Genomic DNA, 25,526 nt, shown 5'->3' with positions numbered 1-25,526 from the left:
TAAGCAAGAAAAGACGAGTTACACACGATCTTCTGAGTGATACTCTGAAGAAAGTTGTTCTCTATCTATTCGTGTGTTCCAAACTTGTGGGGGATACAGCTTCAAATTATTCAGATGCGTCAGAAGCTGGCAAAATAACTGAGTCGCTAGAAATACGCTTTTTAACGCACTACAGCAACGAAGCGGACGATTTCTAGCCCAGGCACTGTTGCCCCTCACAAACGGAGTGTAGCAGACGACAGCGGCGCGAATCCCTAAGCCGACGTCAGAGCCAGGGGGCGCCACTGAAAGATCTCACCGCCAATAACCGCGTTTTTTGCAGATTATTTTCCGGTAAGCTAGAGCGCACTGTGAAGTTACACTGGCGTAAAGAACTTTTGCAGTGGAGCCGTAGGTTTCCTACACAACTAGGGCACTTTAAATGGCTTTTACAACAAAATTAAGAAAGAAGTAATTTTAGAAGCTTTCCAACTTCAGGGTTCGACGAACGCGACACTGATGTTTTTACAGGATAGGCACACTTAAACAGAGCAACTGGTTGGCTTCCAAAAACAGGGCGTCGTTGCCGGTTTCCTGATGCGGCCCATGGCGTCGGCGGGAGCGGCGGGTGGCGTTCCCTCGAGCAGCAGCGACAGTAGCCTCAGCAGCACGTACGAGCCTTCCGAGCTGGCTCCCGCGACGCGGCCGCTACGTCCTGTGGTAGTGTACGAGATGTCCTCCACCACTGCCATGCCGCCAGCACGTGGCGCGAACTCCGGCACAGGGCCGCACGCCAGCGAAGGCATCATGCTTACCGTGGTGCCCGACTCAAGAAGCCCCGACAGCGGCAGCCTCCAAGTGAGTGACATTGGTTGGTCGTTGGAGGGCGGCCCTAATTTTAAATGCAGAGCATCTGAGTAACTCATTATGTCACCCGCGTTGACGTCCGTCGTAGTCCGCACCGTCGTTGTCCGCACCCCTCCTCCTACACTATATAAAAAAATACTATCCGGCGCCTGGTTTCGATCCCGCGACCCTGCGGACGGAACGCAATGTACATGGTGCTCTACCCACTGCGCCACAAAGCCGACACAGTATGGGAGGCTACGAACGCGCCTTATATCCTTGACTAATTCAAACTACGTCAAGAAGCTGCTGATACAACGCATTCACTACCACCAACTCCCCAAACACTAAACGTTAACGCAATACACCCACCCCCTATGCGACGCATTTACTCGAGTCCCCCTCGCGGGGAGATGGGACCGCCAAAAACAACGCGTTGTGGACTGCGCAGTAAGGTGCCGGCACGTGCGAGAACCGCTCGCGCTGTTCGTTCCAGGCAGGGGGCGCGCGAGCACTGCGAAGGCGGGAAATTTGAACTGCTTTGGACAAACCTCCGTTCAATTCATCAAGAGGGAAGTGAGACAGGGAGGCGAAGAGCGTGATGGGTAGTAGCAGTAAGCGAATAACGGTGCCACAGGCCGTTATGGCGAATCACTGCTCTGCATTTACGACAGCTTTCACGTTGAGTGGAACGGCTTTAATTTTTTAGATTTCCTAATTCAACGACCGAACTTACAGCTGTGAGACAGAGCTTTAGCATTTCGACAGCTGGTGCCTTACGAAGGCACCTAAAAAATGGTGGTTTGAACTTCAACAATGACCAAACGCAGATAAGAGCGACAAGTTATGCTGTTGCACAAGGCTACAAGTTCCACACCCACTCCTAGCTCGCACTGTTATCCTGGGCCTGTAATGGGCTAAGCCTCTTGAAGACGATAGTCTTTCTTTGGCTGCCTAGCACGAAAGTTTTAGTCGGTCCCCTGCGCGATTCAGCAGGCGCCGAAAATTTGAAGAGTGTATCTATAGACAAAGGAACATCAATATACTAGTACTTGTGGTGTGCATCATACATATCAACATTTTTCAGCTAAAAAATATCTTTAGGCATTTTTGAAGCAAAACGTACGTACATAACTGCCAGACCCATCGTTATTATAGTTAGAAATATTGTTACAATTGCTTTTAGCGGTAACATATTCATAAAATGCGGTAACAACCAATTCAATGACAGGTGATATGAAAGAAAATACCAAAAATTAGTCTTCTCGATCTCTTGCATAGACGATGGGAACCAAGGGCGGAACAGACAGAGTGCGACCCATGCGGCCGCGGGAAAATCGAACGGTGAGCAAACTTGTATTGTACTGAACGCCCTGGGGAGGGGCGATGGAGACGAGACAATGTCTCGAAACATTAGCAGCAGAAGATACTTCTTCAGAAGACATTTCCAAGCAAGCTGATGCGGGACCATTTTTAAGTGCACAGCCTTTTAGGCGCTCCCCTTGTCGTCGTATCTGGCTCGCTGGACCCACGTATTGCAACAGGACGTCCCGTGGTAACGAAGTCGTTCGCGGCGTACCCCAGAGGCTTCGAAAGCAAAGCGGTTTATATAGTCATAAGCGTTCGAAACTCGTGAACCGCTGGCGTTCCTCCTAAATCTCCCCCGTGTTTATCGCAAAGAAAACTATAGGTACATTTGAAGCAAATGGACGTGATTAACTGGCAGCGCCCGCGTTCATTCAGTTAGGAATGCTGGTTGAGTTGGTTTTTACGATAGTAGCGAAAAAAGAGGCCACACAAGAAAACAATGGCCCATTCGAAATGACGCAGAAAGGCTCCACGCGCAAGAAGTTGTTGCTGTTGTCCTTTATTCATCAAGGGAAGGCCATGCGGACAAAATAGGGCTAGGGGAAGGAGGGTAAGAGTGGAGTAGCAAAGTTAAAAAGATGATGCGCCCATGAAGACCGCACAGGGGTCCCCTTCAGACCGCGGAGGCAAGGCTGAGGTTATGACCTACCATTAGGGGATTTTCACGACCAGTGTAAACCCCAGTCTACACTAATCTTGATAGACCACTCACCACGCCGAACAGCACGAGGGCTCCGTTAAATTTGGATCTTGAAATGGAGGATCATCTTCTGAGGCATCGGGAGGCATAGCATTGGTCAGGATAGGCGCGTTCGGAATGACGCAGAACGGCTCCAGCGTACAAAACTAAAGCAAGCACAAAAGTAACAGAACTCCCGCTGGCGCTGTTTCAGGTAGGGTGCGCGCGAGCACTGTGAAGACAGGACATTTCAATTAAATGGGGTGGTAGCAGTGAGGGAATAACGGTGGTACAGCCCATTATGGGGGACCACAGCTCTGCACTTCCGACAGCTTCCACAATCAGTGGAATGGCTTGAATTTTTTCTGCAACGCGTACTTGATTTTGAAATTCTACATTTACAAATGCGTGTTGCCCCTAACTGCATTGACATAGGTTGATGACATACGTGTATTTCTTATTTTAGTCAAGAACGGGATGGTAGACACTAGTATCTTCAGCGGGACGGCTACTGTATCGAATAAAAAACAATGTGTGCTCTATAGTTTGAGGATGGTCACGTTTCTTAAACATTAAATGGTCATGGAAGCTGAGATGCTCTGGTTGCCGCGGATAACAAAAAGTACCACGCACCGGCACCTTAGTCAACATGATCGACGTTACCGCTGTTACCACTACAGTGATTCTGACCACGCGTCATCGAATTGCTACCACGTCAACTTTCGCCAACATACTGGGCATAAGGGCCAGATGCATAAAACATTTCACTGCCTGGCTTGTGATAGGCGCCGAGTGCCGCCCACGCACCATATCACGTAGTTTACCATATCATGCTACTTCAATTTTGCCTTTCGAAATAGTGCGAGATTACAAAGAAAGCCTTCTACATGCCTTGTTCATTTACGTCACCGGCGCAGTTGCTAATAATATTGAGCAAATTGGGCTAGCCAACTTGAAGACAAAATCGTAGCAGCGGTCGCAATGGTCAATGCCAGCTGTTAAATCCTTCGCGATTCTTTAACACTTGCGCTTGTAATTGCAGTGCCCTGTGTGGGTGACCCGTGACGCTCACGCCTGATGTAACCCATTGCCTTATAGATCCTCAAATCTTCATTACCTTTGGACACGATTAACTTTTGCTTCGTATTTCTTGTGTAATTGTTTCAATTACATGTTGGACGTTACGAATAATACTGAACCACTGCGTTGGAACGCCTTCCCATGCGTTGGAACGCACTCACGCTGTCAAGCGAATAATCTGTATACCCCTGCGTATGTATTGCGTATCAGCTCGTCTATGCACGGTCGCCAGCAAGTACTGTAGCAAAGGGGCTTGCTGGGGAACATACCCCTCGTATTTATGGATATCATCAAAAACATGTTGCTTTTTACGCAGTTCGCATTGCAGCCAAACCAAGTACGACGGTGTCTGTATTACCAAAAACGCAGCTGTATCAAAGCCATTGCCTTCTTCTATTTTTTTGGGGAGGCTGCATTCAATGCTCCGTTCAAAGCTGAGTAGTTAATAGATAAAAGCACGTATCTCACGTTTCACAAAATTCATCGGCCGTTAACGCGCTGGTGTGTCGCGCATCCGCGACGCCGCCTCTCAGGGCCGCATCCGGGTGCGTCCTGACCTCTTCTACGAGCGTACCCTTTCGGAGGAAGACCGCCAGTCGTCCATGGCCTTCAGCTCGGGAGCGGATCACCAGTCGCAGCTCGTCACGCTGGTCGACAACCGAAACATCGTCGTCAGGTACGCATAGCGTAAAAACACAGAAGAGTTCTAAGAACAAGGGGGCCGAACCCACATACCCCCTCCAGTTTTCGGGATCCCTATTTTATCGGTATTCGAAATTAGTTTTGTACCTGAAGCCTATCATGGTGAATCCTGGCACGTTTTCGGGGACAGTTGTTTTAAGTGCGAAGCACTTCTTAGTCGGACCTACTCCTTCCACCGCCGTCCGTCGCCCGCAGGTGTTATCGCGCCCTCCTCTCCTTAGCAACGGCGCGGTAGCGGAGGGAAGGCGTCCATAGCAACGGCGCAGTGACGTCACTACACCATGTGATGGCGCGCGCTCTCGCCGTGACGTCACGCGCTCGCGCCTCCCTCCCCTTCCGAGCGCCGTGACGTCACGCGCTCGCGCCTCCTCTCCCCTCGCTCGGCTGCCGCTGCGCCGTTGCGCGCCTTCGCTGCCCTCTTCCCTTCGCTCGCCGCGCTCGCCCCGCGCCTACTCTCTCTCAGTCGCCTGGCTCGGCGCGGCACACTCCCCTATATATGCAGCAATAAACGGCCAGACCTCCGTGGGTCGGATCGCGCGTGCTCTCTCGCTCGGCTCCTGTAGTCGCGCGCGCGTCTTCGTCGTGCGTGTGTGTGTGCGTGATTACATTCCCTCTCGAACATCTCTCGAACATACACGTTAATTCACCGAGATTTCCGCAGAGGGACAAACGAGGCATGTTAAGCCGAACATGATCACGAGGGGGTGTTAATGTAACTAACGGGCAAAATGCCACCAAACTTCAACAAACTCCCCCTCATAGCATCACCCCGTGCTTCGCACTTCCTCATACTCCCCTTCGGGGAAATGCGGGGGAATTTTTTATGCCCTTACTTCCTCGTCATCAATTTTCTAGAATTAGTTTTTGTATCCGATGTAGACTCGCTGCTACCGTACCATTTCAAAGACAACACCGAAGTCCCAAGAGTATCAATGAGCTACAGGAAAACTACGTCAACACCATCCCCGTTACACGGTGCGAGCCAACCATATTTTAGTGCGGTGAAGAGTGCACATTTGAGGCTAAGCTAATACTAAGCCGACAATACAGGCCGGCAGTATTTTGTTAATTTGTTAAAGCATACAAAATTAAACCACTGTATATACGTTTTAGGCAGCAGCAACCAGACCCGTTTATTCAAAAGCCCGGTGATTTCTGTCGCCCACACTTGTGTCAACCTACTGGGAACTTCAGACTTGGAGGCCTGCTTATAAAGGCAGCTTTCTTCCCAGCCGGGAAGCCCACAGCGAATGCCATGTGGTTCGACCCTGTAGCCAACCCGCTTCACTCGTGCGGCCACAAACTGGGCACCAGATGCTAAAAGCTTGAATTCTTTACTGGCCGGGATAAACCGCCCCTCTAACCCCCTTTGAACGGGCCGGCCCACGTTGTCTAAACGAGTGCGGCGGAGAATTTCCCTTCCCCTTCCAAATCAAAGACGGCTGCACAGCACGGCTATGGATATCCAGAATGTTAACGTTTAGAACGTTACGATATTGCCAGCATCCGAAGCGCCAGTGAAGTGTCATAAAGCGTGACTTTCGATAGCTTAGATTGTACGGCTGAGTGCACTGTTCCGCGAAGAGTTCAGAGCTCATCGTTCGAGGCAGATGCTAATGTTCTTATTTGCAAATGCTCTTCCTGAAGAGTGCGTATCTGACCGGCCTCTCTGTGTATGCTGTGGCGAAGGACAGGATTGCCATCTCCTTTCCTTTTATGAAGTCCGTGAATCCTAGCTTGGTTACTTAGGTGTGAAGAACATGTCCCTTCTGGAATGCTAGTATACTTACAGACAGGAATGGCGATGTATTTGCATACGACGCACCCTAACACATCCGTGCGCGTACACGGGATATTCACGCATTGTCGCAAGCGTATACCCTCCGTGATGACCGAAGTTGTGCCAGCGGTGACCGCTCTTCATGTTATAGTGGACTAAAGTCGCGCGAATAAAATCCCGAGGCCAACTTAGGTTTAATTCGGACCGAGAAAGAGGACATCAGCTGGTCACAGTACACCTAAAAGCGCTGCAGCTCTCGATAGCTACCCAGCGCGCACTGAGCCGCACACATTTATTCCCTTTTTACTAAATACTGCATCTTATGTTTACAGCCAAGCATGTTATAATACTGCCCTACGGAGTGGAGCTAGCCGTGTTGTCACGAATAAAACGACAAATAATTGAATTTAAGCATACGCGTTTTCCCATGGGCACATCTCGTGGTATATCCAACGCCTTAAAAATGTCGTGAAGAGCTTGGGATTTTTTACGTATTAGTCGAGATGTTTTCTGTTGCTGGGTCATGTCATGGCTGAGGATGACAATGTGGAATAATAAAAATAGCTGAACACCCACGGAATTATAACCTACAGCGCTACAGATGGGGTGGTACAACTCTAAACATCTATAGCAACAGTTACAAACATGTCTTCCATACCACTGCTGGTAGGTTGCTCTGACATGTTCGTTGCGCTATGGCCACTAGCTACTCGAAAAAAGAAGAATTGGTGGGAGGTAGCTGAGGCGCGTAACACCTAGTCCGGTAACTTCTACAGCAGCACACTAATATGAGATGAATGAGGACCACCTACCATTGTCTGCAGAGATGCTCGCGACGAGCCTCTCCGCTAAATGTCAACAAAGGTCTTGATTGGTGAGCCCTGTCCGCATCTGAAAGGCGACTTTTTTTCCATCAGCGTTTGTGTTGGTTCCTTTTTGTTGATTGGAAGGCAAAGCACTTCGCGGAAACTCGTATTGCTTGAGAAGTCAAGCCGCAGTCAAAATACCACATGAAATCAAGCGAAATGCCAGGATGTGTGGAGATAAATCTAAACTTCAGCTCCGCAAGGTCTTTGGGTGCACGAAAAAGAGAAAAAATCTCCACGGACAGCTACACATTAAAGAGTTGTGAAGGCTAAAGTACCGACGCGCCATTTAACGCTGCTCAGTGCTCCTTCCAGTTTCGCGCTGCGAGTGATTGCGACTGTTGCGCCGCTGTGCAAGGCAAGCGGCGCGCATACATCACATGCCATCGAACACTGCACTCATACCCACAGCTGCAAGTAACTGCTGTCCACGCTACGTTTCCAACAAGCACTGTGTTTCTTTTATTACAGCCGTCAAAGCTCGTGAAATCGTTGGCAGTTCCTTGGGAGCCGTTCCTCTATTACAGACGCCAACACCCGACGCCAATGGCGCAGACGGCTTTTTTTATCAAAAGGCCAGTTAAGGCCTTGGACTAAAAAAAAGGCTGCGTACGTCACCACAGTTACTCAGAAGCATTGTTAAAACGCAATCCCGTTGGTATTTGCGGTATTTCAGGCACTTGGTAAAAGAAATGTATCAGGAAAAATAGTATTATAGTATTCGTACCGGCGAAACCCATGTCGCAAAAGTAAAGGATCTATGAAAACATGCGCCCAGAGGGTGCTGGAGCAGGGCTTGACGTGGCGCTGAAGTGGAGAACCATCGGTTTGTTGCGCACGATAGCCGACGACGAGCTTTTACAGTTCCTGCCTGCAGCGCCACTCACCTGCTACCCTGGGCGTCCCCTAGCAACGCATTTTCATGCTCGCATGGCATTCTTTCCCTCTACTGCCTTGATTAAAAGGTTTTACGCTGTTGCCAGAGGACGTTGCCTAGCCGCACTATTTCTTGACTGCTGACGGTAGGTGGCACTGACGCACTCCGATGGCCAAGAGCACTGGCAAGCTTATTCTCCGATCTAACGCGTGCTTGATTGAGAGACTTCATACATACGCGGGACGAAACTTTTAAGTGGGCGGACATACGCTCCACCGAAATATATTCCAAACCTTTACATCGATGAATCTCCGAGCAATGTTTGCCTTCCTGCTGTTTACTGTGTGCTTAAGAGAATAAACACCACCGAAGCCCCGTATCTCCCAGTATACCATCGTTTGATGATTGACGATGATTTGCCACGAGTGCCTGATGGCAAACGGCATGCACGCACACCATTTTTACTTCGGAGCCTAATGTGTCCATGCGTGCGTGTGTGTGATGGCCGCGTGTACGTGCGCGTGCGTGTGCGTGTGGGTTAAGAAATATCGTGTTCTCAGACGCTAGCCTCTCAATAATCCCGCATTTAATTGTTCGCACTACTACTTATTACACACCCACTGCGCTCGTATCCCTTTAGCTTTGATTCCCTCCACACTCTTTCGCCATACCCTCTTTCCTGTATCCACGCTCCGATATTGCTACAGCGGGCGCAGTCGTTGCAGTCTCAGCTCGCGAGTCATCCAAAACAACGTCGGTTCACTTTTCGTTCAGTAGCTGCTTAACGCGTCCAACGTTGCTACGGCAGCACGCTGCTATTTGCATTGGCTTGTACGAACTTCGCGTTGCATCCGGGGTCAGAAGAATTACGTCGGCCGTCTCGTAGCCTGGAAGGGCTAGAATCTTTCTAGGGCAGGGGTCGGTAACCATTTGAGGCAGAGGGTCCTTTTGCATTAGGCCGACACGGCGGGGGCCGGACATCAAATAGGAGGGAGGGTGGTGCTTTGTAAACAAACAGTGAAATGTCGGCGAATGAACTGGACCATGGCGACTGGAAGGGATCTTTTTTTGTTTCTGTTGAACCACATTTGGGGTTAAAGCTGCCATGGCTGCCTTCAGGTAGTAAGTGATCGTAGAGATGGGGTTTTGACGTCATGCAGCGGGCTGCAGGTTGCCGACCAAGACATAGGACATGCTGGCATATATGATTTTCAAATGTTTGGGGCCTGGGGGTCTCTCAATACAACACTGTACTTCGAAAAGTCCGGCGAAGCGCATTCGTTGACAATTCTAGTTAAACTACCCCGCGAACGCCATACCGTGCAGATCATTAACCGTGACTCGAATTACTGGGCAATTCATAGCGCAAATTCAAAAACAATTGTGCAGTAGATGCCATCTCTAATTTTTTACTCCGCTTTTGCAGCGACGACGCTTTGACGTTTTAACCACCATAAAAGTTTGCACTGAACAACTTTGCTATACCACCTTTATAAAATCATTATTCTCCTACTCAAGCCTCTTCTCCCGCATGGTTCGGGAACTCCGTTCTTACACCTGTGGTGTTTTTGTTTTGTGTTACATGTGCCCTGTGTTCAAACGCAATCCACTTCATGCAACCGACTTTGTAGGCAACACATATAAGCTTCCGTGGCATAAAAACATGCGATCCTCCACACTGCGTATCGAACGCACCCGCATCGGTGTTCGCGTCCTCTAGGCGATTAGAGTCACTGGAACCGGCACTTCGTACTAGGACTTTATACGCCTCGAGCGCGGCCTATACGCCTCGAGCTTCGCAATCGCTGCGCCGCCTGCCGCCGCTTCTCCGCGGCGTTGACGGGATGTGCGCTGCGTGGTTGATAGGGGCTCGTGCAGTGTTTTGGTTCTGTTTCGCTTCGTTTCGCCTTTCCGCGCCCTAAAAAAACTTGTTATGGTGACGTCTAGAAGCAAAGAGTACGTTTAGGTCACTTAAAAAGCAGCTGCGTCTTCGTAGAGCACGTGATCGCCTGCAAGAGCTACCCGGGGACGCGGTTCAGCGCGCATCGTCGCCGCTCTTGCGGGCGTCGGCGACGGTATCACCCCTGTCACCTCCAAATACGTCAGGCATAAATACGTCGCCTCGTTTAGTCCTGATACTGGCACAGTGAGAGGTTGGCTTCATTTTGCAGCGTGGACAACGAATCCGGCTTTGTTTTGAATACATACGTCGTTGAAAAATGTTTCGGGGATGTGATTAGCCAATCCCGGACAATAACTTATGCATTTTATAAGAATATAAGCCATGCGAAAATGTTAAGTATATTTCAAGCCGGTACGTCGTTAAACATGTGCCCACACATGCATGCCTTATAGCAAGAACCAAGGCAATCACCGAAAAATAGATGCTCTGCAAGTGCGGAAGAAAAATAATAGCTGTAACGGAAATGAAAAAAAAAATACACTGCAGCTTCTGACATGCTAAAGACGTTCGTCAAAACTTAACCCAGGTAGGGCTCACCAGACCAACTATACGCGAAATGCACCGTTATTTCGCGAGACGTAGGTGGGGGTAGGGGAGGAGGACGCTTTGTACAAATGCGCAGCGGAATCAAGCAAAGAACGTTTTGGTAATCACACACGCAAATCTCGCGTTCACTGTCGTTTTGTTTTTCGTCTTCAACGAACACCTGATCGTTCGGCGGACGCATTTTTGGAAGTATACAGGGTAGGCAGTTCGCAAGCGATAAAAGAGTGGGGGAATGTGATACGGCCCTCTGATTTCAGTTTCTCCTTTATTCTGCAGGCTCCCTGTGCCATTTCGACGATATTTCGAAGAAGCGTTTAGTCGCGGACGCCGATTATATTCTAAGCCAGTCTGAGCGCTGGTCGCAGAGGATATAAGTAGCAGACGAATGTTTGCGGGCGCTCACCTCCCGACAAGACGCCTCTCACAGTCGTGTGCTGATCCCCGAGTATAATTCTGCATTATCCGTTGTACTTACGTTGAATATTCCCGAACTTAACACACACTGGCTTGTAAATGGTGGTGACCAATATCTGAGGTATATTATTGACAAAAGTAACTGGCGTGCTGTCAGGTTCCGCTGAATATGTAAGCGCACAAAACTGATTTACATCGTACTCGTATACCCGTAGCATGAACATCAGAGGAACGGGTGGTTATGGAGACACTGCTAGTAAATTTAGGGCAGTGTAACTTCGATCAGGTCCATGCATACGCCGCTTCCGCGACGCCGGCCGAAGACACACACCTGGCGCTTATACAGACCAAATATACCACACTAAGATCGCGTCAGAAACATTTACACTCTCGTAAACACACCCCATTTGCGAACAGAGTGACTGCTTCACATAAACATGGATTTCCAACCCCCGCTTACGCTAAATCTCAGTCGTGAACATGCCGCAAAAGCAGCGGCGACAGTGGGGAGCGGGACGAAGACTGCCGCGCCTGCTTCCGAAACGGGCCGCTAGGGGGATTTCAGTGGCGCCCCTACAGGCCGCGCTCGAGGCGTATAGGGGCGCCACTGAAATGCCCCTAGCGGCCCGTTTCGAAAGCAGCCGCGGGAGTCCGCGCCCCGCTCCCCAGTGCTGCCGCGGCTTTTGCGGCACGTTCACGACTGAGTTGCGGGCGTTTGAAATCCATGTTTCTGTGGAGCAGTCACTCTGTTCGCAAATGGGGTGTGTTTACGAGAGTGTAAATGTTTCTGACGCGATTTTAGTGTGGTATATTCGGTCTGTATAAGCGCCAGGTGTGTGCCACAGGCCAGGGTCGCGGAACCGGCGTATGATGGAGCCGATTGTAGTTACACCGACCTGAATTTACTAGCCGTGTCTCTGTAACCACCGGTTCCTCAGATGTTCATGCTACGACTATACACTACGATTTAAATCGGTTTTGGGCGCTTACATAATCAGCGGAGCACTCATACCTGACAGCACGCCAGTTACATTTGCCAATATCATACCTTAGATATTGATCACCACCATTTACAAGCCAGTCTGTGTTAATTTCGGGAATATTCAACAAAAGTACGATGGACAATGCATAATTATACTCGGGGATCAGCACACGACAGTCGTCTTGTCGTGAGGTGAGCGCCCGCAAACATTCATCTGCTACATATATCCTCTGCGAGCAGCGCGGAGACGGGCTTAGAATACAATCCGCGTCCGCGACTAAATGCTTCTTCGAAATATCGTCATATGGCACAGGGAGCCTGTAGAATAAAGCATAAACTGAAATCATAGGGCCTTATCACATACCACACTCTTCGAACGACACCTTTCATCGCTTAATTGTTGAGCAGCCTACCCTGTATACTTCCAAAAATGCGTCCGCCGTACGATCAGCTCTTCGTTGAAGTAGACAAACAAAAGGAAAGTGAACGCGACATTTGTGTGTGGGATTACTAAACCGTTCATTGCTTGATTCCGCTCCGCATTTGTACACAGCGTCCCCCTCCCCTCCCCCCCACCGATGTCTCGCGAAAAAGCAGTGCATTTCTCGTATAGTTGGTCTAGTGAACCCTACCTGGCTTAAGTTTCGACGAACGTCTTTAGCATGTTAGAAGCTGCACTGTTTTTTTTTTTCATTTCTGTTAGAGCTATTATGTTTCTTAATTCCGCACTTGCACAGCATTTTTTTCTGTGGTTTGATTAACTTGACTTGGTTCTTGCTATATGTCGTGTGTGGGCACATATTTAACGACGCACAGGCTTGGAATTTACTTACAATTTTTGCATGGCTTATATTATTATAACAGGCATTAGTTATTGTCCGGGATTGGGTAATCCCATCCCAGAAACACATTTTTCTGCGACGTATGTATTCGAAATGAAGCCGCGTTCGTTGTCCACGCTGCGAAATGAAGCCAACCTCTCATTGTGCCAGTACCAGGTCTAAACGAGGCGACAGCAGAATTCATTTGTGCCTGATGTTTTGGAGGTGACATGGGTGATATGCTGCTGTCGTCGCCGACGCCCGGAAGAGCGGCGACGAAGCGCGCAAATTAACCGCGTCCCCGGGTAGCTCTTGCAGGCGATCGCGTACTCTACGAAGACGCAGCTGCTTTTTAAGTGACCTAAACGTATTCTTTGCCTCTAGACGTAACCATACAAGTTTTTTTAGGGCGCGGAAAGGCGAAAAGAAGCGAAACGGAACCAAAACACTGCACGAGCCCCTATCAGCCATACAGCGCAAAGGCGCAAATCCCGTCAACGCCGCGGAGAAGCGGCGGCAGGCGGCGCAGCGATCGCGAAGCTCGAGGCGTATACGTGATGAGTCTGTGGTGCCTCCTCATGAGTGCGAAGGGAAGTGGACGCTTGCTCTAGCCTCAACACTGAATTACGCACCGCGTAAGCTGTGTAAGGTATGCTACCCGCCGCGGTGGCTTAGTGGCTAAGGCATTTCGCTGCTTAGCACCAGGTCGCGGGTTCGATTCCCGGCCGCGGCGGCCGCTTTTCGATGGAGGCGAAAAGCAAAAACACTCGTATGTACAAGATGTCGGCGCACGGTGAAGATCCCCAGGTGGTCAAAATTAATCCGGAGCCCTCCACTACGGCGCGCTTCATCGCCTGCGTTGCGTCGGCGCGTTAAACCCTACCATTAATCAACAATCAATGTAAGGTATGATCGGAAATGACTTAGAATCTCAAAGCTCGCGGGTTCCCAAGCTTTCCCAAGTTGCTCCTCTTTTCCTAATATCCTTTAAAATTGGCGCTTCGCAGGACGCTCTTCTCCTACCAGATGGCTGCCGTTCTTGGCGAGATGCTCAACGTCCGGCTACTCGCCGAGCCCGCGTTCCAGGCGTTTGCACTGTCACGCGCCCTCTGCGGCATGGGCTACAGCGTGCCCTACCTATTCCTCCCGTCCAGGGCCGTCGCCGACCTGGGTGTCAGCGAAACCGACGTGCGTACGCTATACGTTTGAAGTGTGATCTCAACGTAGAGACTGAAAAATTGGCCGCGTATCTGCTCCTTTTGTTGCAAATGTTGTCAAAAGACGATAGTCTTTCTAGACATTTTCATTTCATTTGATTTCATTTCATTTATTTTCTCTCAATGCCGTTGAGGCGTTATAGAGAGGAGTGGGGTAATCACGAAAAGAAAACATATCAATAACACACAGCGGGGCCAGAAGAGAGCAAAAACTACAATGAACGAACAAAATCGTAAAGTGCTGATTTGAAGGTGACAGGCTCGGTGATGCAGACGATGGAAGCGGGAAGGCCGTTCCCGTGTACGCTGGTTTTTGGAACAAAGGAGTCACGATAATGTTTAGTTGTGCGCAATGGCAAACCAAATTTGAAAGTGTGGTCAATGAAGGGAGATACATAAGTGGGGTCAGCAAAAAGCGCCAGCTAAGAATTTGATTAGTGTGCTAAATTTTATGGATTGTAGACAAGCTTGAAACGATGCGTCGTGTTGAGAGGTCATCCAGATTTAACCGTTTTTTAATTTCAGTTACCCTGGTCAGGCCCTCATAGTTTGATAATATGAACCTAGCAGCACGATTTTGCGGTGATTCTAGAGATGAGGTGAGCGATTTTGTTCCGGGGTCCCAGACGGATGAGGCATATTGGACTTTCGGTCGAACGAGTGTCTTGTATAATATTAGTTTCAACGATGATGGAGCTAGAGAAAAGTTGTGACGAAGAAAGCCATGTGTACAATTGGCGCTGTTAGAATTGTACTTCACATGCGTTTCCCAAGAGAGGTTATTGGTTATAGGACTCCGAGATACTTATAGGTAGTAACTTCAGTTAAAGGTGAGCCATTTAGGTGATACGTAAAAGGAGTGGTGGGGTGTAATTGCTCGCGAAACTCTCATAACCTTACACTTGTTAATGTTTAATTTCATACGCCATGTTTCACACCGCGTCGAAATGTTATTAAGGTCAGTTTGAGACTTGCGGTATCAGATGGGTTAGAAATGTCTCTAAATAACGCAGTCATCAGAGAACAACCTTATCGACGAGTGACCAGTATCAGGAAGATCATTAATATAAATTAACAATAGAAGAGGGGCTAACACCGACCCTTGTGGAACAACGGATGTCACCGGGCAAGGGCCGGAGTCTTGGTCGTTAACTGAAATATACTGAGTATGATTTAGTAAGAAACACTCAATCTACTTGAGTACATTGATGCTCAGATTAAGCTTACTGAGTTTGAAGAGAAGTAGTTGATGATGAACAGTGTCGAGGAAATCCCAAGGAAATGCCTCGCTTTGCTTTCCCGCTCACCCCTCATGCTGTTCATGTACCGTCCCGCTCATCTCAAGGTTTGTTTGTTCAGGTTTGTTCAAAGCGATTTGAATTTACAGCGTTCCATTGCTACTGGCCGGTTTCCTCGATGCCAGCGCTGCAGTACGGCGGAGACGCGCGTGAATCGATGCGGCCGACTTTCAAGGTTTATAGAACCGCGTGGCCGTGCTCCACGTGCATTCCAAGCAGAACGTGAAACCTAGCTAGTGGAACCTTTCCTTGCTGTTACCGCGTGATTTTTTATATGCCACCAAGAGGTGGCGCGGGCAACAGCAGGCGGCTGTTTTCGGCAGTAGATGTAGAATATCATTTGCTATCGAAAAACCAAGCATCCATGAATTTTTTATAAAGGAACACTGTAAATATGCCTTATGTACTAATTTCCTGTTTTATATTTGCGTAATGTCTTGTTATTGTTCAACAAATTTGACACGTATGAACATATAAACCTGGCTTACACGTTTACCTTTTGCTCTGAGTATATAAGACTATTGCGATGTCTATTTTACTTTGGCCGGTTGGCTGAATCGAGTCAGACAGACAGACAGACAGACAGACAGACAGACAGACAGACCGAAATTTCTGGGTTTAAGACACCCAAGAAAGACTGTTCTCTTTAAAAATTGCCCGCGTATTTATTTTCTTGCCTCGCCTTCCTCATTGCACCTTCTCATCCATCCCGTTCCCACTCCTGAGTCTGTTGCCTTCCCTATCGCTCCTGCTGCGTTTAGTTCAATGCGGTTGTTCTCAATTCAATCCAATTTTTCTGCTCTGGCACTGCTCGTGAGCTTCCTCTTGAGGCAAGGTGCAACTTGACTCTCTTGGCCGCTGCTGTTTTTTTTATTTTTCGCGCATTCTGTTTCATTTGGAATCTTTAAAAGGCGTCAAACGCGTATTCTACGTAAAAAAACGGAGCTACTCTCGGTTATTGTGACATTTTGCCTATAAACTTGTAGCGTGTTTCCATTGCACCACATAAAGTGCACGTGTATGACATCTGCAAGTGGTTGTAGCAGTTTTAAACGGTCCTTTAAAATATTCTTCAAGCATTTTTCTCAACCTTTTGCGAGGTGGTTAATGAAAATGAAATGCAGAGACCGAAATATTTTGTTCAGATAGTACCGTCTTTAGTAATGCGTCAAGCAAAGGGTGTTCAAATAATAGAATATGTGGCTCCTGGCTCTAGGGCACCAGTGTCATCATCATTGTACATTTATTCAGTCATCGCCATTAAAGCGGTTCTATCGTGGGTCTGAGCACTCCGTTCACTGGCGGCTCAACCGCATCGAGGTGGTCGCCAAGCGACAAAGAGTGAGCGGCGCTGCTATGCCCTTCTCGGCGCGTCTCTATCTTGATTGAGCTGCCTATTAAGTGATCAATGTTGGCGCAGGCCAGCTTCCTGATGTCGGTGATCGGCTTCAGCAACGTGGTGGGTCGCATAGCCATCGGTGAGGCCGCGGATCTTGTGGGGCGGCGGCGCATCTGGATCTACATCGGCTGCGTCATGATCTGCGGGCTGTCCACCGTGCTCAGCGTGCTCGCGAGGACGTACTTCGTTCTGCAGCTGTACGCCGCCGCATACGGAGCGGCTGGAGGTATGGCAAAGTCCCTTCAAAAAAGTGCCGCGTGCGTCCCCTAATCGCGCAAAGTACATCCTACGCCACATGAAACATTTCCGTCAGATCCGCAGACCCAAATGAGGTTCCTGCTTCGACTTGCGGCTTTGATTTCCGCACTGACTGCTGATGCATGCGGAAGAGCGAGAAAACATGGATATGGTATACAGTGTTCTGGGGTAAAAATACGACACTCCCTCACTTGGGTGCGTGCTCTGTACACATGTTATAAAAATATAGCACACGCCCGAATAAACGCCTAGAAGGTTTAGGGGAAGTTGCTTGGAGATTCTTTATTTGTAAAATGGCCCGATTCTCGTCGATTTGTCTATTTCTCCTTGAGGTCACTGGCGGCCTCTTACGAGAGGAAATGGTGAAGATCCAGTCGTGCCCTGCACTACGGAATTCTATGCGAAGGTCATGAAGAGACGTATGGTGTCCCGCTCTGGTGATGCACTCACCGCACATTCTAAAGAAGATGCATTAACAGCGTCGTTGCATAACAACCGCAGCAAATACACCTACCTCGACATTTACGCCATTATGTTGGGGCGCAGTTTCAGGTGGCCACCATCCCCTATTCCTTCCTATTAATAGTATTTTTGCCATTCAAGACCCTTATATGTTGTTAAGACTATGTCTACCGCTACATATAAGGCGACCTCCACAAGCGACTCTTGCCTCTACTTCGCGAGTGAGTGAGTGCCGTCAGCGCTGAAACTTCGAAATTAGTAGGAGTAATAATCTGCTTTCTTTCCTACAGCAGCACACTCGTGGCGCTCTCGTTTCCAGGTGGATTCATCACACTGAGCTCGGTGGTCGTGGTTGACCTCGTGGGCCTCGACCGTCTTACCAACGCGTTCGGTCTTAGTCTGCTCTTCCTGGGCATCGCTGCGCTGGTCGGACCACCACTCAGCGGTAAGGTCGCAGGCAGCGCAATTTCCCCTCGATGGTTTATGGAGCAACAAGGAGTGCCTAGTGCTGGGCAGTAAGGTGTTATTGCAACGTGTACAGCCACCCTGCCTAGTGCTAATTTTCGGCTAATAGGTTTTTAAACAATGGGGTGACGCAGTAAGGGAATGCTTGCGTTAAGACGCAAAACAAACTAGAAAATATCTCTGTGGACGTTTTCAAGCAGCCCGTAGCACATGTTGGCCTACTGACATCACAGGTAATCACTGGAAAGTACTATTTCGGGTTTCTAAATAAGCGAACTCATCTTATTTCGACATGCTCTTGGTGCTTTATATTTTACTGCCGGGAAATGACGTGACGTCATGGCAGGGGAATGTCATTCTAGTAACTGTCAACACACCCCCATTTCCTGCGAGTTTTTACCAGAGGCAAAGGTTCGGGAGCCACCAGGTGCAGCTCCGACCATGTGATCAAACACATGGTTAAAGGATTCCGCATTGTCTAAAATGAGGACTTGCTTGATATCTTGCAATGCAAGTGTATCTGCGCGGCTTACCTGATTCAAATTTCGAACGACCCCTTTTGGGCACGACAGAGGCATGATTCTGATTAAACGTAATGGTTTCGTTGAGGACATAACTCATATTTGATAACGTATGTTCACGGATACTTGACACAGCTATGCTTATCAGGAGGACCCGCGGTTGCCACTTTTCTGATGAGGCGAAAAGCAAAAACACCTGTGTGTACGAGACTTCGGTGCATGTGAAAGATCCCCAGGTGCTCAAAATTAACCCGGATACCTCCACTACGGCGCGACTCATCGCCTGCGTTGCGTCGGCGCGTTACAGCCTACAATCAATCAATCAATCAATCAATCAATCAATCAATCAATCAATCAATCAATCAATCAATCAATCGATCGATCAATCGATCGATCGATCGATCGATCAATCAATCAAAAAATCAATCAATAAATCAATCAATCAATCAATCAATCAATCCATCAATCACTCAAACAATCAATCAAACAAACAATCACAATCAATCACAATCAATTAATCAATCAATCAATCAGGAGGGCCACAGTAGCCAGGCCGGGACCATTCTCAGATGCATAAATTGCGTTTCCCTGCCCGGCTGATGAGCAGACTGTTACCCAACTTGCATATGTATTCTAAAGTGAGTGCCGGACGCGTTCCCGGACGACCTTTTTATGCAGCGGCATACCTAGGAGGGGAAAAGGTTGGAAGTAGGGGGTACAAGTGTGCAAGTGCTTAACGCGCAACTTGCGAAGAGGTGCCGAGCCCGGTCTGCCGATCATGTGACCGAGAAAGAAAACGGCAGCGCAAAAGCAGAGCCGCAAAACTCGCTGTTCAACTGCTTCAACTGCTCACCTTAATGGGGCCACGCCGATGAAATGTGTTCGTTTTATTAGAATGATTTAGTGTTTTGTAGTCCCCCCAGTGCTTGTCCGGAACAAAACGATGCTTTATTCATTCAGAAATTAGTAAATTTGTGTTGAACTCTTGATTCTACCTCGAAATCGTGTTTTCGTGACGTCTGCAATCACATCAATGTGCTGGGGACCCTTGCGTACCGTTAGTCAAAATCGATGGCGCCACCACTTGCGGAGGGCCGTTTTCTGCCTTTGCTTTGTTCTTGATTATATTTGTACATGGTTTGTTTTTTTTTTAACATAGAAAATATTTTTTTTCTTGAAACACGGTGTTCGCGCAAAAAATATGGTAACGTAAAACACCAACGCTTACGTAGATCGGCCAGTGTCGTCTGAAACAACCCCAAAGCGCCGCATTGCTGTGCAGCTAAAACAGCATAGTGCGTGCAGTACCAACACCAGTACGCGTCGGTACTTCTATGTTTACGTGTACTTTCGTAGCGTTCACTGGTTATCCCACCATTCTTACCGCTACAAAAGGAATGTGCCCAAAGTGTAAGTGCAAATAGCTCGTTCGTCAAGCTTATAATTGCTGCTAATTTGCGTTTATTTTTGCCGGCCTCAGCCAATCCCAGAGCTGCAAATATGACATCATAGGTTCTGTTGCGGGAAATGAGACAGTGGGCCACATGGCCATTCCTTTTTTTCCTAATTTTGTGGGTTATTTGAGCAAGTAGGGTCAGTGTGATTCTAACGAGGCAATCTTTCGAATGAACCAAAGTTGTGTTTTGTCTACAGGGGCCCTTTAAGCTGCTCTCCCTGAGTAGTGCCTTCACCTATATACAGGTGTAACCTTAGGAATGCTAGTAACAAGTAGACCAGGTTACAGCACCAGATAGCCAGCGTGCATGGATGATGTATGCGTGTGTTTTTGGCTGCCTTGTTTATTGGATAAAAGTGGAGGCGAAGTTATCTATGTATGCCTCTATGCTATCTACGCGGCTCTGCTTGAAATATGCGCCCCTATGTTCCGATGAAACGTATGCACGTCCTTTTATGAGGCAAGGTGAACCACCTGCACTGGCCTGTAGTCAGTTATACTCACGAGAGCTTCATGGTCATCTTCGATTAAAGTCAGCAAGGCTTGTTGTTGGGCTAGTTGGTATCGGTAGTTGTACATGGTTGGAAAAGCGCTTTTTTGTAACACAAAGGACAAGCGTAGAGCGAAAGAAAACCAGACAGAACGAGTGAGGCGCTACTAACATCTGATGTTTAATCAACGAGGAAGGAAATATATAGATGATCCACCACTTATGCCAACACTGTGCGCATGCGTCAAATTTCTTTGTTTATTTTACCGGAGATACTCCTTTTCTCTCTCTAGCAAGATAATGGAAGGGGAGCTAACGCACTCTCCCTCTATTGCCGATGTCATGCAAAATGCCTCCCAAATTCCTCTGGTTATTTTATCATTTGATTTGAACATGACTTCGGTATCATTGAATGCCGGAGCACATTTGACTGCCGGAGCACTTTTCAAACCATGTACAACTACCGATTAAAATCTACTCTTTACGAATGACAGCTGCAAAGCGTGGTGCTGCTGGGGATTGTGGTTTCTATTTCCAACCAAGGCAATTATTTTTTGAAGGGAGCAGGGCATTTAAAACGAAAATACCTATGTGAACGGGCTTTCCACCCAATCCGGAGACCCCACTTTTGTAACGAGGGGTTAGGAACACAGGCAGGGCTTTCTAACCATTGCTCCAAGTTGAAACTGTCGGATGATTCGAGCCCATTTAGCCCGCACAGCCGCCGTGGCATCAACAGCGTGCTTCACAGCTGGGCATTATTCACTAAGCACGTTTTCGAGGGAAAAACATTTCACAGGAGACATTGTTGAATAACAGTCAAGATCATCAAGAAGCTTTAAAGTTTTCTACATTTGTTGATCTAAAATTACGGCAGGAGTGATACCGCCACATTGGAAATTAAATGACGGTTTGACTTGCTCGAGGGCATTGGGATCGTAGTTTTCGCCGATTCTGGGAACCCATAATTGCGACGCAAAGGTCCGCAGTTGGACGCGGGAGCGGCCTCCCCTTTTAAATATACATAGCGGAAATGCTCCTCGGAGGTATTCGCCGCTCCTACACTTGGATGGCCATTTACTGCAAAGACGTTCCCGGTTGATGAGCTGCCCCAAACTCACGCATATCGATAATCGTCGACATCTTTTACCACAGATGTAACGAAAGCTTTTACCCGAACCTCCAACTCAGCTAACCTTCCTTATTATATACCTTGAAAGTAGGCACCAAACTTGCAATTTGATAAGATTATTCCTTGCAGGCCATGGACAGCCATCCTTCAACTCGGCAACGGGCAATCCTCTACCCCATACATTCGCAACCGTTGCACACCCACGGTTACACCCTATATTCCCCACTCTTAGACATGACTACTATATCCTTCGCTATTGCACTCACTTTGCAGCTGCCTATACGTTGGCGACAAGACACTCTGGATAACTGATGGCAGGCGATGCTCACATTGTAACCACCCTTCCATTTGCAACCGATATCATCCACAACTTTGCCTATTCGGCAGACCTATCATGCGACCCTGAAGAGCCCCAGATGTCCGTCTTACCTCCACGTCTCTACCCACCCCTTGGCCTACCTCTTCAATCCACGTCAACGGCACGCGACAAACACCTCAATTTTCACCTTACTTGGAGTGGCCATAGAACAATGCCGACGCAACGCTTCTGCGATAGAAACACTCCGTCTATACGTGACATTAATGGGACTGGTCATCCTCCGGATCACAACCTGCGGCCACGGAACCTCCAAAAAAGAGATTACAACTCGTTACAACTCTCTTGACCTCGCGCCTCACGTACTGCCACTTTCCCTGTCGCTCACAAAAGCAGCACTAGGCGAACTGGAATCCTTAGAGCGCAGGATGTACCAAACAGAACTTGTGCTTCCATTCGACGCATCCACAATGAGCCGTCTCCTAATTGGTACCTTAACCAAGATACCCAAGGTAGTCGAATCCCACCGCCTTAGCCAACTCTCAAATGTATCCAAAAACCCTGCAGAAAGTCAACATGCCCTTGACTAACTCAAACTCACTGCATCACCCCCCCCCCCCCCATTTTTACCCTTACCCCTTTACTAGCGGGAAAACCTCCGAATCCTTCCCCTTCCCGACAGATGCATTATACGCAACCTAAAGACCCACGTGGGGCCTGTGCTTTGGGGGACTTATGCCTATTCCCCCATATACCGACTACATTAACGTGGGCGCCGCAAATGACACCAACCAGATTTTGCTGCTGTTTTTATTGCAGGATGTAAACTAATGTAAACATCGGTAGCCACTACCAACGCAGCCAATCCCACCTCCCCCCGGGGCTGAAGAAGCGGTGATAGCGCCGGCCTCAAAACACCAACCCTCCCATCCCGCCCACACCAATCTCACTAATTCTCATTTTCATTTTCTTAAACGGCCATACAATGTTTTGCTCGGACACAGTTTTTACCTGCTCAGCAAATTGTCCCATCCCACAGGGAAATCTACGCATTCGCACGTGTCAGGTTCTAATTTTAAGTGCGAATTATAAGCGACCCTGAATTCCGGTGACCGCCGTCCGTCCACATAGCAACAGCTGCGGGTGCGCGCGCTCCTCGTCTTCCTTGGCAACGGGGGGAGATGGGCGCGCGCTGCCTGGCCGCTGACATGGCACATACCCACGTGGGGGATTGGCCAGGAATCTCCTCGTCTTCCTTGGCAACGGGGGGAGATGGGTGCGCGCTGCCTGGCCGCTGACATGGCACATACCCACGTGGGGGATTGGCCAGGAATCGGGCGTGAGAAGGGCTAATGCACCCGCTTATAGGAGTACTGACACAAAATTTCAAAGCTGAGATCCGCTCTAGCAATCAAGTACAACTACAACACAAATAGGTTTCTGTGCATGGCACATACCCACGTGGGGGATTGGCCAGGAATCGGGCGTGAGAAGGGCTAATGCACCCGCTTAAAGTAGTACTGACAAGAAATTTAAAAGCTGAGATCCGCTCTAGCAATCAAGTACAACGACAACACAAATAGGTGTCTGTGAATAAATGCATCGTTCTTTCTTTGTAGTTGTGTGTGTGTGTGTGTGATCTCTCTTTCGCGAACATTACCGAACCGCGCAAATTCAACTCATGCATTCGCACTTTCACATTCTTGCCCTCGGGGAAATGCGGGGAAATTTTGTGCATATATTTCAGTAGCTTACTATACTTGACAGAGCTCTCAAGTGGCGAAATTTTTTTTTGCTGTATCGTTTCTTCATTAGTTAATTTTTTTTACACTCGGGCTGCGTTCGTTATTGATTGAATAATTGATTTAATTAATTTATTTATTTATTTATTTATTTATTTATTTATTTATTTATTTATTTATTTATTTATTTATTTATTTATTTATTTATTTATTTATTTATTTATTTATTTATTTATTTATTTATTTATTTATTTATTTATTTATTTATTTATTTATTTATTTATTTATTTATTTATTTATTTATTTATTTATTTATTTATTTATTTATTTATTTATTTATTTATTTATTTATGCATGCATGTTGGCATACGCAGGCTGGGTGCTGGACGCGACTCACTCGTTCAGCCCCGGCTTCGTCCTCGCCGGCGTGTGTCAGTACGCGGCTGGCGTGGTGCTCATCGCCGTGCCCTACCTGCAGCTGAAGAAGGCGCGCCGCCGCAGCGTCGCCACGACGCGGGACTCGGCTGACGCGTAGAGTCTCCACACCCCGGCGGCCATCCCCACAGCGGCCACTTCGAACAGTGTGGCTAACGTGCTGCCGACGACTGACTCTGAAGACACGGACAGACGCTTACCCAACGTGCCGGATAGTCGGTTACCGCGGGCTTGAGGAAGTGCGCTCGTGGTCATGGCGTGCTGCCGGCCCGCTCTGTTAGCTGTTGTGCCACATGGACCCAGGCTAAACATGTGCTCGGTACCCGCGTTTCGTGGAACGATTTGAAAGGCGTCCATGGGTACCGCGGAGGACGAACTCTTCCTAACTTGCTTTTTTTTCTTTTGCAGAGCCGTGATTTAAGGCCGTGTATAATACATTCCGCACGTTTCCTTTTTTCAGTATCCATGAAATATTTTCCAAAGGCGGGGCGTAAAAGTTACGTGCAGATACGGTGACGTGACATTATTGGGGGGGAGGGGGATCACCGTTACTCCTGGGTATCGCTTAAAACTTACATTATCGCACGGGGAATTCGTTAGCCGCACACTGAACCTGTGAACGACGTGCTAACGACGTACTTTGGTTAGTTGCTGACTGCAACGCCGCTGTGCCGGGATAGATGCCTGACGAACATTCATACGCCGTATGCTCCTTTAGTGCAGTGGCTTCGACTGATGCTTAGTTTTATCTGTTCGAAAAGCTTCATTGCCCTCAAGCGATTTTAGTAAACCCTCCAATTTTTTTACCGTTCAATACATTCCGCACTGTGTATATTTAGGCTATAAAAGGTTGCAGGAAATACTAACAAAACCGTGTTCAAAGGCACCACGATCAACTGAAATAAAACTTTTTTTTTCTAACCGAGTTTGTTGTTTACCCCTTCTTTTGGCTCCGAAGAGAGAGCTTTCTCGCTCACCACAGAAATGCTCCCGCAGTAAAAGTGAACGCGCCAGTGTAGGAAGCCGACCACGGATCACTGTGTCTACCCACTGTCTTGACATGTAGGCATGAAAACACGCTATTTGAGGCTCCCAGATTGGATGGGATAGAGTATATGTTCGTTAACAGATCAATCCAGGGCTGAGGAGTACTTTCACACATGGGGAATGCCTCAAAACTGCTCCCAACTTAGGTGGTAATAACAACTGTGGCAATACCAACCCCAACTCTCATGTGAACCCCCTTAAAAGTACATTTTAAGGCAATAAAACGTAATGAATCGAAATTAAGTGGAATGGTAACTCTTCACCGCTAGTTTGTAGCAGGAGGGGACGAAGACCAATGAAAGCGAGAGTGGGTCGGTGCTCTGAGAGAGAGAGAGAGACAGGGAATGGTCTTTAAAGGGGCCTGAAAAGCGTTGCGAGCGCACTA

At 48.2% G+C, this 25,526-nt stretch overlaps 1 protein-coding gene across 1 annotated transcript in view; it reads left to right on the top strand.

Annotated features, from left to right (window-relative positions):
- LOC144168240 (monocarboxylate transporter 13-like) overlaps nucleotides 1-25,102 on the top strand; it is a 30,530-nt gene extending 5,428 nt beyond the window's left edge. The window contains exons 4-9 of the mRNA XM_077697267.1: nucleotides 556-837; nucleotides 4,486-4,628; nucleotides 13,911-14,091; nucleotides 16,839-17,043; nucleotides 17,857-17,982; nucleotides 24,034-25,102. Coding sequence (XP_077553393.1) covers nucleotides 556-837; nucleotides 4,486-4,628; nucleotides 13,911-14,091; nucleotides 16,839-17,043; nucleotides 17,857-17,982; nucleotides 24,034-24,194 — 1,098 coding nt within the window. The 3' untranslated portion in view covers nucleotides 24,195-25,102. The remainder of the gene's footprint in view (nucleotides 1-555; nucleotides 838-4,485; nucleotides 4,629-13,910; nucleotides 14,092-16,838; nucleotides 17,044-17,856; nucleotides 17,983-24,033) is intronic.
- Nucleotides 25,103-25,526: the final 424 nt, after the last annotated feature.

Source organism: Haemaphysalis longicornis, unplaced genomic scaffold (genome assembly GCF_048455015.1).
Source record: "Haemaphysalis longicornis isolate Haplotype H1 unplaced genomic scaffold, Haemaphysalis longicornis Haplotype H1 scaffold_2, whole genome shotgun sequence".
Classification (NCBI taxonomy): Eukaryota; Metazoa; Arthropoda; class Arachnida; order Ixodida; family Ixodidae; genus Haemaphysalis; species Haemaphysalis longicornis.
The sequence above is the reverse complement of the archived record's forward strand: the minus strand, read 5'-3'. Positions and strand labels throughout refer to the sequence as shown.